The sequence below is a fragment of the Calonectris borealis genome, chromosome 2 (assembly GCF_964195595.1).
Source record: "Calonectris borealis chromosome 2, bCalBor7.hap1.2, whole genome shotgun sequence".
Lineage (NCBI taxonomy): Eukaryota > Metazoa > Chordata > Aves > Procellariiformes > Procellariidae > Calonectris > Calonectris borealis.
This window is the reverse complement of record NC_134313.1, coordinates 138,886,734-138,901,122: the sequence shown is the minus strand read 5'-3', so window position 1 is coordinate 138,901,122 and position 14,389 is coordinate 138,886,734. Positions and strand designations below refer to the sequence as shown.

Below are 14,389 nucleotides of genomic sequence, written 5' to 3'. Positions count from 1 at the left end.
ATACTCACAAACTGTATATGAACTCACACAAACGTAGATGTATATATAGCTATTGTCTTTTGATCTCAAAAAGGACAACAGCAAAATTCTGAAAACTGCTACATGAGTAGCTCAGAATCTTTTTATCGGTCTATTTCTATAAATTTTTACTAATTTGCATTATTAACTCCCTACACATCTCTGGCATATCGACAGATTTTTACCTATCCTGAAATAAACTATTCAGTCCATACAAGTGAAAGGTATTCCTTTCTGAAAACATAATGAACAGCAGGTGCAAAACAGGATGGCACCTCAATCTCAAATGAAGCGTCTATTGCACATTTCTGTGGGCAGGGCAAAATAGTTTCTGTGTAAGAAACTGTAGCTGCTATTTATTCTTCTGTAGGGTCACAGTGCCCATATGGACTACTTCCGTAGTGTATGTCTCAATGGGCTGGTGTATTCAATATCCAGTTTGATTTGAATCCATACTGATTAAATTTAGTCTTATGTCTACACCATCCTTCACATGATTTTGAGTCTACTCTGAGCTACACTTTTCATATACCATCACTGTATCTGACACCCATGGCACGCTACACAGGACCGACACAATACAATTGCAGTCTGAGCTTGAACAGCCTTGGGACAGCCTGCAGGTCTCACTGGCTTGCCAGTGTCTCAAAACCAGAGATGTGGACCCAACAAATGCAAGCACAGAGGGTGACATGAGTAGCCCATCCCATAACTTTTCTGCAAGGAACAATATAGATATAGCCACTGATTGCTATGGGAACACTCCTGGGTTCAGGTGCTGGTTATTCATATATTATTTTCTAGGCAACAGACAGTAACGTATGTGTCCAAGTGTATCTATATTTCTTTATCAATATAATTTCTGACACACTTGAGATTTCAATATAATGATAAACAATGCATAATGACAGAAGAAAATAAAAAAGCACATCTTGTATCTTGCCTGTTCTCCATAAGTAGTCCGAAAGAGGTCAGGGACAGAATGATAAAGCCAATTCTCAGGAGAAGAGTTCCCTGTGATAATGTCTGTTAAAAAGTAGACATAGAATTAATTTAGAGTAATTTTCTGAAGAGAAATTGAGTTTTAACAGAACAGTAGCTTCAACTTCCTCACTTGTTAGTGTCTGCTTTTAAAGTAATTTGTTATTTTAAATTTTGCAACAAAAATACCTGCTCTGGATAGCACACTTATCTGGAGTAACCACCTTTATAGTTGTTTCCTGAATGCTGTATTGCCAAAATATTGTTTAAGATATTCTCTTCTGCACAATGTGTTTTCTTGAAGTTACAGGATTCCCTTATGCCTTTACCCAAGAAGGAACAAAATTATTTCTAGATAAAAATCCCATCAGCCCTGTTCTTTTTCTTCATCTTATGTTACAATTGTCATCTATGAATCCCAGTGGATACCAAAACCAATACATTGGTGAGAATAAGAATTCACATGACATGACAATATAACCATATTTAAGAAGAAACAAAATTAACGTTGTCCCTTCAACTCGACACTTGGTTCCCAATTCAGCAAAACTCTTCAACTCATACCATTAACTTCAATCACACTTAAAACACTTTTAAACATTAACATGTGTGTTAATACTTGGATGAATAGCAGCATGAGGATTTATGTCCTTAAAATTTACATCGAAAAGATATAAACAAAACTCAGGAAAACAGAAATTATTTTTATTTTTTTCTTTTCATTTATTAAATATTTTTTGTATTCACACAGCTGCCTTTGAAAATAAAATATTTAATCAGTTTTCTTGTTCCCTCCCTGACTTCCTTTCAAATATTAGTTTTGAAAAGCCTTTGTTTTTTAATTTAAAAAACAACAAAAAACCCAAAACAAAAGTAGTGGATCTTGCTGAGTTTATAGGAATCCTTTCTGGCTTCAATAGCCATAAGGTTTATGGACAGCATCTTGCACTTCAAGATTGCAGGCACTGGAAAAATAAAAATCTATGAGTGTCTGCCCTGATTTCAATAAATCCCACTTGGTGACATGCCCACCTTCCTTCAGTGGTGGCCCCTACCCCTCGAAGAGATCTAAGGTAAGTATCTGTGAGCGTGGGAGGCCACAGGAGGATATTCTCAAGTTTTACAGCTGTGTGAACTTACAGTGCCCATGTTTGCAAAACACATCAAACCACACTCTCAGGCTGGGTAGGTTTCTGTTGCTTTACTGAAGAATCACAAGCACCTACTTAGATATCCTTAACAAACAGTTATTGAACAAAGAAAACACAATCCCAGCAATGAGCAAGCTAAAGAGCAGTTTACAAGCCAGAACACCCTTCTCACAAATGACACCTGTCAAGCCATTCTCTTGCACAGATTTATACCAGGATAGATCAAACTCATTACTGCATTGTTACGTTTCCAATCTGTTCCTCCTCATGATAAACTTACAAAATCTCAGACTGATGATTACCACCATCACGTACTTATATATACATATCCTTGGGAAAGGATACTCTTTACGCTTTTCTTATGCTCTTACCCTGGGCATCTGCTATCAGCCACCACAGGAGACGGGATATTGAGCTAGATATTGAACCCTGGGGAGACTCAGTATAGGAGTTATGTGTTTAGACTCTCGCTTAAGTCAAGAAAGCAAAAAAATGCTCTAATGGGCTTATAATCCTTTATCAAGATTTGTATCACTTGGAATACACTTGCAAATTCCAGATACAAGTTTTAAATTTGTCAATAAAAGGTTAAATTGAGGGCACTCTTTTTGAAAACTTCAATTTCTAAAATCCAAAAATCCCACAGCTATCCTAAGTTTAAAAGACTTTTCATTGTTAACATGAAGCAATTTATTTTGAAGTGACAGAATTTTTGAACAGAACTTTTTTACAAAAATCAGGCACAGACTCTATTTAAGTTTAATAAAATGAGTAGTTCTTAAACTGCTCATCTAGTCACAGTAAGTTCAACTCCCACTTCAGCTTCCTGTAGAAACCGGGTCATACAAAAATTCAAGAAGTGAGCAAAGAAAAACATGATTTGGCACAGGCATAAAGGGAACTCACCCATAAATTTCTTAGAAATGCTTTGATATGGTTTTCAATGATTGTTAGTTGTCAAATAAAGGAATTTGCCAGGGAACTAGGACTGGAATTCAAGACTTTTCTCCTTAGAGACTGCCCTGACTTTTAAGTTGGAGAATTACACCTTTTTTTAAACCTAGTCCTTCTGGCCAGGTGGATCTGATTTTGCTTTGTGTTTCCAGTGCAATGCACTAGCTTCTACAGACTGCCTGAAAAATGTTTCCACAGCGGTAGGGCGCTATTCTGAGAAAAAGAACAAAAGGTTTTGTATCCCCCTTAGTCAGGAAAGAGAACTGAACATCAAATCCAAATTTCAAGCAAGTCGTGTAATTGCTACATGACAGTATGTGGCTAAAATCACACTTCATGGAAAACGAATGAACCTGCAGTGGTTTTGAGAGAACAAATGTTAATATTTGTCTTCAGGAAGGATCTAGCAGTACCTGCTATGAATGAATAAGGGTGTCTCCAATCTCCAGTTTGAGAGAACTGCATGATTTCACCCTTTTGTGCCCTCCCAGTGTTTCTGAGCTGGCTATCATTAGACAGTCACCAAGTCCTAGGTATCTGGGTTTCGTTGTGATTCCGGTTCCAGAAAACTGAGGTGCTGATTCATTCTAACTTCCTTTAAGTACCTTTACTGAAGTGCCTAAAAATCTGTTAATAACCTAAGCTTTCCCGGTAATCAGTGGAGAGAGAGCACTTTCTGAATGATTCTATTTCTTGCCATTAGTTAGACAGCAAGTCTACAGGCTAAATTTAGTCCTTACACTAAGAGTTGAATTGGAGTGGATGATGGAAACACTTCTCCAAAGCAGACACTTTTGGGTCGTACTTTTTGTGGTGCTTTTTCTCATAATTTCTATCAATTTTTTTTTTCTTTCCTTAAAGATATATTTTAATTGCCATTTCTAGAAGAGGAGGAAAAAAATTAAAAATTACGCTTTCAAAGTTAACATATTTTCAGGAAACAGTAACCATTTTTATTGTTGTTTTTCTCTTATATTGTTGATGGGCCTTGAAATAATGATAAGCTTGATATTAGAGACACCATAATATTATAATTCAGACTGCAGCTTTCTCTCCACAAAGAAAGAAGGGATTGAATACAAGAATTTGGGGTGTGACCCTGCAAACTTCTCTTAAACGTTTTCTCTAAGATGTGCAAAATTGGAGCCTGGAGTTATCATTTGACTTTCCACATTTATCTAACCACAGATGAAAAAAGCATGGATTAAGAACTTGAAGGAAATTAATAAATTGCAGCTCAGTTTTTAACATGGATTTCCAGAAAAAAAAACGGGAATAGAAATACATTTTAATGTATGTTAGTAAATCAGAAGAAAGAACTGAAGCAAACTTATAATTTAGGAAAATCACACCCAAATATAAACAAGCCTTTATCTTTAAATGGTTAAAATGCTATATGCAGTTCTTTGGTATAATAACTACCTGAGCCATGTATGATCGTATTTTACAGATTCTGTTTTTCAGGCCAATTTCCATTTCTCTTCAGACGCTCTCCTACTTGAATCATAACATTTTGAACACTAGCTGTTTGTAAAACTTCTTATGGTCCAATACCATTTGTGGCTCAGAATGTGAAGGACTGGAGGAATCTAAAGCACAACCTGCAGATCACAGTTATTTGCAAACTGGCATTATCATCAGACCTACACAAATGCATGGCACTATAATGTCTGAGTGAGTATGGTTTTGCAGCCTTCCACTTCCCAAGTCCTCAGCTTTCTGGAATGATGAAGGGTGAGGCATAAAGCCTTACTGGGAACCATGAAGGTAGAAGGTGTAAGTTACCCTTCACTGTAGATACATGCACCACATTCACATACAGCAAAAAAATGTGTTCCCTCATTTGTGCTCCTAGTCAAGGACTACCAAGAAATTTGCAGGGAAATATACCATGATGCCATTTGGGAATAACAGCTTTTAGAAAACCAGCCATGTAACATAAATTTTAGCATTATTAGTTTGCTTCCATAACTTTCTCTTTACAGTTCCAGTGGTATAGTTACATGCTGCCTTGATTCTTTTATTTACCTTCAAACATGTATCACCCTATGAAGTGGATGCTGGCAGCTGAGGGATCCATTTTCTAGGCATTACTCTACCAAAATCAACAAAATAGTCAGTGGGTTATATCACTAAACTAAACATCATATATTAAATCTACACACTGCAAGTTGCAGCGTGAAAAGAATGTGCCTTTTACACCTTCGTTAGTGCTAGCATCCTTGTTCCACTTAAACATAATATGCATGGATGTATATATAAAATAGATGAGTATTTATATACTGGAGTATTTGTATAAACAGAGAAGCCTGTGGGACCACAGCAGGATCCCCAATTACAAGTCAGCTACAACTTTGCAATGTGGTTATTGGCTGCAATCAAACAGAAAAAAATATTTCTGTTGGATTTTGATTTCATTGAAAGCTTTAAAAACATTTTGGAGCCTTAAAAAAAAGGCAGGTTTTAGAATTTTGGGAACAAGTTTACATAGCTTCGTAATCAACAGATTGCCGCTGCATTATTATTTTATATTTTGTCAGTAATCAAAAAATAATTAATTTAAATGAAGAAAATATGCCATTCCAAATGTGCATTTAGATGAAAATTGAAAGATTCCAAATTGACTTTTATATTTCAAAGGACTCAGATTGTTTTATTCCTTTTGAAGAATAACATGGATGCATTTTCTCATCCTGGTGCGTTCAGTGTTTCCACAGAACTGCTAGGAACGATGTCACCACATTTCATAATTTAACAGATGCCCTGCTGTGATATATCAGACACTTTTGACATTCAAATGAAGAATCTACCACAACGCTATGAAATTTTTATTGTTAGGTGTCTTTGTCTTATGAATTTATTTTAACTTAGAATTCCTAAAAAAAATTTGTAAATTCTTAGCAATATTCCATATATAGTACTTGGTGATGCCCTACTGAATGGATACATTAATTGTGTTCTCAACTTTCAAGAGATCTATCTTATTACTTACTACTTTTCATCTAACTGAAACTGCTTGTATATTCATAGCATTATAAGCACAGTAAATGTTACAGTATCTATCAGCAATAAAAAAGACACTGCATAATGAGTTTAAGGTACACTTCACTTTGATTTATGTGATACATGCAGTTCTGGAACTATGAGACTTTTGCTTTGAATGTACTGCAGTTTTACACTCCTAGCACTCTCTCTGGGACTGATCCAAATCCCATTTCTTCAATGAGCTTTGGATCAGATCTAGATGTGCAGAGCTCAGAAGTAATTTTTATTCTCTGGATGTAGTGCAGATCGCTGTATAGAAAATAAACACTGTATGCTCTCTCCTGTGGAAAATATGTATTTGTTCTTTCTTGTTTTGCTCTTTTCGCAAGTTAAATGTAGGTCATTCAGACCGAAGGTATATGGTTGCTCTTTACGTATAGAGAAATTTAACACTTCTACAGGGCGTGAGACCAAACACTGAGCAACTGTAATCACTTGAGAAATGTAATAGCTGTGTGCTGTGTCTTATGGCTATTATGAAATGGAACTTATACCTAAAAATGAGGAAAACAGTTAGCTTTCTCCATTTATGGAGCTATGCCACAATTATGACATAATTCATAGCCAGACAGAAAGTTCCAGTGGTATCCATAGACATTTCATAACTCAGTGTAGTGGAAAACTGATATTGAAGAAAGATTTTTGCCAAGTAAAGTTATTCATACACAAGCTTCCTTCTCATGACAGCTTCCCCACTGTATTGCAGAGCGATGCTGGAACTCTGCCTTGGGACAGCACTTTCTACACCCACGCTGAAGGTTTATGTCCTGAGATGAGGTGCTTCTAGTCCCCCGTGCTCTCCTTCTTATCCTTACTACCTTATTACCCTACAGTTCTGTGCAGAGAATTTTCTAGTTGTTTTTCTACAGTAGGTTTACAAATGGTGGATCTTCAGGATGTTTCCTCCATGATTGCAAGAATTTAATGATCATCTGGGGTTTAGGTGTATTTTTCAGCTTCCCCTACTACTTATTCTTAAAGCTGCAGTTATCAGCAGAGAAAATAATTTGGACCATCCATTTTTCCTTCCAGGACCAGAAAAAGGCAAAAAGAGAAAAGAATAAAATGCGAAAAAACTCATGAACAGACTCCTTACTTCTTGCTGCTAAAAGCAACAGTAACAAAGTAAAAGACAAAAAAACCCAACCAAACAAAAACGCCACAGTTTGATCCCTATACAAATATGACTTGCTGCTGGTATGTAGGAATCTAGAAGCATATCCGGAAAGCCTTGCAGAGGTTTCCTCGATATAAGAACATTGGCAATCATGTATACTGTATAACTTGTATACATTGGAGGTATTTAGCCTTACCTTTGGCTTAATTTCCTGTCCTCAGAAATTTCTTAGAATAGACTAAACCTCAGATGGCTTAGTAATCTCTGAATTCCCTGCAGTTGCAATGTGACCCTCTATAGACGTGAACACAATGTGTAGAATAACTTAATATTAATCAGAAGAGTATGCCTGAGGTAGCTTTTATATCGAGAATGCTACATAAAATACTTACTCTTTAAACTTTTCTCAAAAATTGCATTGTTCTACTGGTCTGATGTGCTACTCAGAACACATCTAACCAAAAAAGTAAAAAAAAAGAGCTGTAGCAGCTCATATATGCAGAGCTGCCAGAGCTGCTATAAGACTGCTGCCACACACCCCAAGAAATTATTACAGTCTCTCTCCTGCCCTTCTTGCCCTGGGAAGCAAGAGGAATGCCTGAGTCGGAAGACCAAAACGACAATGTTTGGACAAGATTTCTGACAGCTTTGAAATGGCTTTGCAATCCTCTGGAATCCTTCATGGATGAGCACGGTCAGATATGCAAAAGAGACTTATTTCTAGAAATCTGCCTCTTGGCTGGATTCAGACATGTTGGTCATGGACAAAGGCATCAGGGCGCAGCGAGAGGGGCTGCTCCCTGGGAAAGGGGTGGGGGGCCAGTGGCAGGTGGAGGGGCAGGGCCATGGCGCCCGCGGGAAGGGTGCTGTCCCGCACACCCATCGAGGTGGGCAGGGCACAGTAACCACTGTCGGCCAAGGCCGGAGGTCGCTGGGCAAGCGTGCCGGGACGAGGCAGGTCCACGGGCGAGCAGAGGCTGAAGAACCCGGGGGCCCTTGGCACCCTGACAGCAGGCCTGTGACAACGTGGGTGACACAAACACAACAACAAGACTGCTCTCTAGCCAAGGATGTCTTAGAAAGGGTTTAAGAAGGCAGCCAAAGGGCGTTTTATCAAACTGACTTTTGTGGTGTTTTGGTAGGCCTTTGACTGTTTTGTGGGAATATTAGATGCATTAAAATTATGCTTCCTAACTAGATGATTTTTGCTTTAGTAAAGTAGAAAGAGTTGTCAGGGAAGGAAGAATGAAAAGGAGGTTGGAAGGTACGGAGGGCGTGAAACCATGGAAGCAGTTAATGTCTCACTTCTTGTAGGTGGAGATGGCCTCGGAGTTCACCTTCACAGACTGCCAGGTATCCACGGAGGAACTACGTAGTGTTACCAGGGAGATCCCATCAGCCCAAACGCGAGGTGGTAAATACATGCCTCTCCTTGCTGTATTTCTATCAATGCTGTTGTATGTTTGAGACTGGAAGAAGAATTTGCCCTGAGTCTGTGCTCCTCCAACTCTGAACTCATGCTGACACCAAGCTTCCGACCTGCAAGCACCGCAAGACCTTTGCAATTTTCATTCTAAAGCTTGGGCATTATTGGCATCTAGCGATATGACCAACCTCGACATCTTAAAACCTACATAGTTTAAAGTCTGAGATACATTTTTCCTTTCATGAGATCCTAAAACCTGGAGCAGACACATACATCTTCTATGGAACATTTATTATTTTTAATTTAATTGCTTAACTTAATACAGTTATTAAATGTTGTTTAATAAACAATATCAAACATTGTATATTTAATATTATATAGTTATACATTTAGCCATTTATGTTGATTCTTTTTACAGAATCTAGTTATTATTATAATAGCTTAAGTAAGATATGAATCAGGCCATAGATCCTCTACTCAATGCTTTATTATTTGAATATGTCGCGAGCCATATTACTGTTAGCATGAAATGCTATTTCATAAAGATAGGAATTACTTACAGTCACAGTACCAAGAAGTTCAGTATACAAGTCCAGTATTACAGCAAAATGTACAACTGCATAGCAATTAAGATAAGCTGGTAGACTTGGATTGAAGGGAACTTCTTTTCCAGTGATCTATATGAAGCAAAACAGATAATAGCCTTCAATAGCGACCTGCTCCAGCCTGTTATTCCTTAGCATTCTTTATACTTACAAACAAAAGAGATTAAGGGGTACAGATAATTGCACAAAAATAATCTACTATCAAATTTACGTACTAGCTAGTGTGAGACAGAGTTTAACTCTGTGTGTGTATGTTCACAGCTAAAAGAAAAAGAGAAATTACCGTACTCTGTAGAACAATTTTGAAAATCTCTTTAGGAAATGAATAATGAAAAGATAAATAAAAAATAGGTTTTTTCCTTCAAATAAAAAGAAAAAAACACAGCTAAAACATTCATTTCCTTCAGTTCCATTTCCCATTTCATCTTCCCCTAAGCTTTATGACTGCTAATTTGTTAATTTAAAATAGCATGTGTAGAGTTTTAAACATTGATCCAGTAGCATTAAGAGGTCCAAGTAAATTACACAAAATTGAAAGCCTGTGCATGTTCTATTTACCACTGGGATTTCCTCAGGAAGGCCAAGTCTAGGTTTGCCTGGTCCCCAGCCTGGCCCTTTGAATATGACAGAAAGCTTGTTGCAGAATCCAGGTGTGGCCCAAAACGTGTTCCAAATATGAGCCAAGGGACGTAACTGAAAAAAAGAGCAAGTAATTTTCCATCATCATAGTAAAATAAAATTTAATAAAACATTATATTTTATTCATTTTTAGCTCTCAAGTAAATGATTTTTCAAAGTCTAAAGAGAATAAATTAGGAATAGATGAAGACAGTCAGAAGTTCAGAAAACCTGACTGAAATAGGCAGGAGCCATATCAAGCCTTTGGTTTATAGTGAGGATTACAATGACTTCTGCCCAGAGGAAAATTTGTCTCTCCTGTAATCAATCCAGAGTATTTATCGGTATATTGTATAGCTATATTTATGGTAGTTTTAAACTAGAATTTGGTTACTGGGACCCTCACATGACATATTAAATTACTTAGGTTCTGACTGGAATGGATATAATTGCACTGTGGCCATCCTTCCAGCTTCCAACCCAGACACCCCTGCAGGTAGAATTTCTCATTCTTTGAGTTGCTTCCTTGGATGAATAGTCATGAAAAGCAAACAGGGACTTCAATACTCCTCAGTCCCTGAGGTTTTTACAGAGAATTTTTATCCAGCTTAAGTGAAACCTGGACCAATATCTAAGAAGCACCACACTAAGTACTTTTTCTTCTTTTTTCCTTTCTTTCCTTTTTTTTTTTTTTAAAAAAAAAAACTATATTCAACCTGTTCTAGAGGTTTTGTTGAGACCATGATGGCTGCTATATAATGCTGTCAAAACAAATCGTTCTGGAGTACCTTGAACAGCAAATATGCAGAAGAGATAAAAAAAGTAAAGATATTACACCATGGGGTTATTTATGAAATAGCAATATTTAGAGAAGACAATCAACAGACGAAATACATATTTTTGTCTGTGTTTCGCTGCATATTGCTCTACATACAGCAAAATGGACATCATTCAGTCCAAGGCCTGTTATATCTCCACTGTAATTAGTTGTTAATTTTACTGTATTGTATTTTCATGATGACTACAAGCTCTGCATATGCTCAACACAGTGAGTAGAAATAATTGTTTTGTAATGAAATACTAAAGAAATTGTAGATAATTTAATTGACTGTGCCGTAATGCAAGGGTGGCCTCAACTTTTCCTAAGAGAGGAGTTTCTTTTGAACATGAGTGCCTGTTGAAGATACCAGAGTCAGTGATACAAACTATAGCACCTGGAGCATGATGGGATCAAATGAATTTACTGGATGTGTTAAGCCATATACAACTTTTGCATCTTCTGCCTCAAATGTTCCTGATGGAAGAAGAAAAAAAAAGAACAACCAACAATCAAATTCAAAAGTACACATATTTTTGCCACACTAACTAAACATGAGAAAGAACACCTGTTTTTTTTACTTACCAAATATCCTGTCCCAGATAATGAGTGTGCCACCATAATTTTTGTCAATGCAGTAAGGATTTCTACCTATAACAAAAATAATTTATGAGACCAGTAATTGCATATATAAGAATACATGCAACTGAATTATGAAGGGAAGTCTTCATCATCATCATCAATTTATAATCTAAAAATAATTTTAAAAGATAGCTAATGCATCACTTCTTATACATCTATAAAATTTCTTTTTTCTTACTAGGCTTACTGCTGTCTTTCTACTCAGATTCAAACAAACAAATCAAATGTGTCATACCCAAAATTTCTGTGAAATAAAAGGATTCATTTGGAGAGTAAACTCAGTTCAAAATATATTTATAAAGACAAATTAAAAAGCAAACAAAAAATAATTTCACCAGTTTATACCTGAGAAAATATATGCTAAATACATTTATGTGCAATCATCTCATTAATGGCTTTCAGCTGTCTCTATCTTCTATGCCATATGTCTGATCCTGCCTGCATTATTATTAACTTCAGTGTGAGGAAAACTGATCCTTCTATCTATTTTCTAGGGAATGCAGTTGTATATAAGCTGTCCTATCAAAAGTATGAACAAAGAAACATTGATTACATATCCCCAAGTTTGTGGAGATTGTCTGGAGTGACTGTACAACACTGGATCAACTCCGGAGTGATTCTGCTTAACTCCAATCAGGATCAGAGGATTAGTTTGGATTTACAGCTGAGCAAATAGGAGCAGAGTGTCTCCCTCCAGGATTACCAGTACTTGTGCAAATTTTAAGGATTAGACACATAGAGCACCACAGTCTTTTTAAAAAGTCTACACAGTGCCATAAACACTTTACATAGGGAGGATATAATAAATATTAATAACATCCTCTGTACATATAACTGCATTTGAGTCTGTTTCAAATTATTTTGTTCTTCCATTCCCCTATTACTTTTTTACTTGTTATCTCTGCACACTAAATGAGCCAAGGGCATCTATGAAATCCACTTCTATTCCTCAGATATGTTAATATTTTTCAGTATGCAGTGGAGTTATTAATCCAATTTACATATGCAGTACAGTCTTGAATGCCTCTGAATATTGACGAAAAGTCAATCATCATGCACTTGTGTGCAGTGAGATTTTTCAATAATTCAGACAGCTGAAACCAAATTCCACTAAAATATTTAACAGTTCTTCTAAAAGGTAACCATGTCTTTTCGCACATTCAGTGCTTGAATTTGAATGCAAAAGCATCTGTTAGTGATTGACAAGTTGATGATGTTTTAGTAGTCAGGGAAGGATGAGATATTTTTCTATCGCTCCTTCTATTTACAAACGTTGAATAGTTTTGCTCAAAGTCTTCCAATTATTTCACGTTATCCAGGTTTATTTTCTACTCAATAATTAATCTTAAATGTAAAAATTTTAAAATTAAATTCAAGTTATAAAAAAGTTTTTTAAAATACTGTGAAATTTCTAACTGAACAAGGACTATTTCTGAAGCAATGATAAAAATTAAAATCCTTCTGTAAAACTAATTTTACAGTACAATTTTAGTACTTTATTACTATTATACAAATAGTGACCATGAGAAAAAACACACTGAGGAATAAGAGGTTACACTTTTAGCTTACCATGATGAACTCTGTGATGACTGGGAGTGTTAAGAATCCACTCCAGAGGCCCAAGGTTGCTGATAACCTTAAAAAAAGTAGTGTTTCAATTAATTTGAAAATACTGTATAAAATGCAGAGGAAGGAGGGAAAACAGGGCAAGGAAATGCATAAAGAGGATGTTTATCTTAAGGAGAATTGCATAAAAAGACAAGAATGCCATTTTTTTGCCTGAACCATTTCACTGTATTACTGTTACAAGAATTTTCATGGAAAAAAGTGAAACTTAATAAAATGCAAGTTAAAAATTAAATTTCTTTTTGATCCAGCAGCACATTTTCTTCTTATTTTTATTATCAGTTCATGATTCCATACAGATCATTTCACTCACATTTTTTATCCATATCCATTGGCACTGCTTGGGATCCAGTGTAACTGTAAGATCCCAGTTACGTGAACAAGTTACATCAGCAAATGGCTGGCACTGACCCAGAAACAAGTACTCCCTTCTTCAGTACCTTTGACTGCTTGTTCCTTCTATCAATACCCTTCTTTTACCCCGGCACAAATGCAGTAACACAACAAACCTGATCAGGGAACTGATGAAAGTTAAAACTAATTTTCTTTTGTTTCTCTAAATTAGTTTAACTTGATCAGTTCCTGAATCTGATGCAACATGTGGTCACAAATACACCGGCATGAGTTAGAGGCACAAAAAGAAAGTAGATCAGCATAAATTCATAGTGGAGCTGCGATCTAAGGCAACGATTCAACAGTACAGAAAATCCAGCCTTGATCATTTTAGTACCAGACCAAAAATGACAGAAAGTGTTGATTGTCATAAACTTATTCTAACGATTCAAGCTTTGTCAGAAAATGCTGATGAATTAAGTTTGTATCAGCACGGTTTATGCTAAATTAGGTACTATGGAGCCAGATGAAAGCCAGCATTAACTTCAAATTTTGTGCTTTGGTCAGCTCAACAGAAGTTTGTGGATACCCAAACACAGCAACCATTGCTTAATTCCAAACACAAAATCATCAAGCACAAATAGATGCAATCACTGGCTGACCAAAAAAGATTTCTGTTCAAAATGGTATCTATTCACCATGTCTGATTATGACCATAATGTCTTGCAATTAAAAGGGCGGGGTGGGGGGTGGGGAGAGGGGGAAGGGGCCGGAAGCAGCTAAATAAAAAAGCTTAGACCTTAAGAAATGAAAACCAGAACCTGTAACTTTGTCTTTTACAGGACTTAATTAGTAAATTTAATACCCATACTGCAGAAATGGGTGATCTGTAATATAATAATAGGGATAATATTGGCAAACAACTCATTAAGTAGAGCGGCAAACAGTCATTACTCATAGGAGCAGGCCCATTCATCTAAATAACTAAACATACAAGTATTTTTATTCATTTAAGGTTTACAGAACAAAGTCCTAAAATATGACAGTTCCATTTCT

The 14,389-nt window shown here is 36.3% G+C and overlaps 1 protein-coding gene across 1 annotated transcript in view; it reads right to left on the bottom strand.

Moving 5' to 3' along the window:
• Nucleotides 1–14,389, bottom strand: part of AGMO (alkylglycerol monooxygenase) — a 197,430-nt gene that overhangs the window by 83,538 nt on the left and 99,503 nt on the right. The window contains exons 6-11 of the mRNA XM_075143651.1: nt 12,944–13,010; nt 11,318–11,383; nt 11,130–11,209; nt 9,856–9,990; nt 9,253–9,369; nt 962–1,044 (exon numbers count right to left, since the gene is read on the bottom strand). Coding sequence (XP_074999752.1) covers nt 962–1,044; nt 9,253–9,369; nt 9,856–9,990; nt 11,130–11,209; nt 11,318–11,383; nt 12,944–13,010 — 548 coding nt within the window. The remainder of the gene's footprint in view (nt 1–961; nt 1,045–9,252; nt 9,370–9,855; nt 9,991–11,129; nt 11,210–11,317; nt 11,384–12,943; nt 13,011–14,389) is intronic.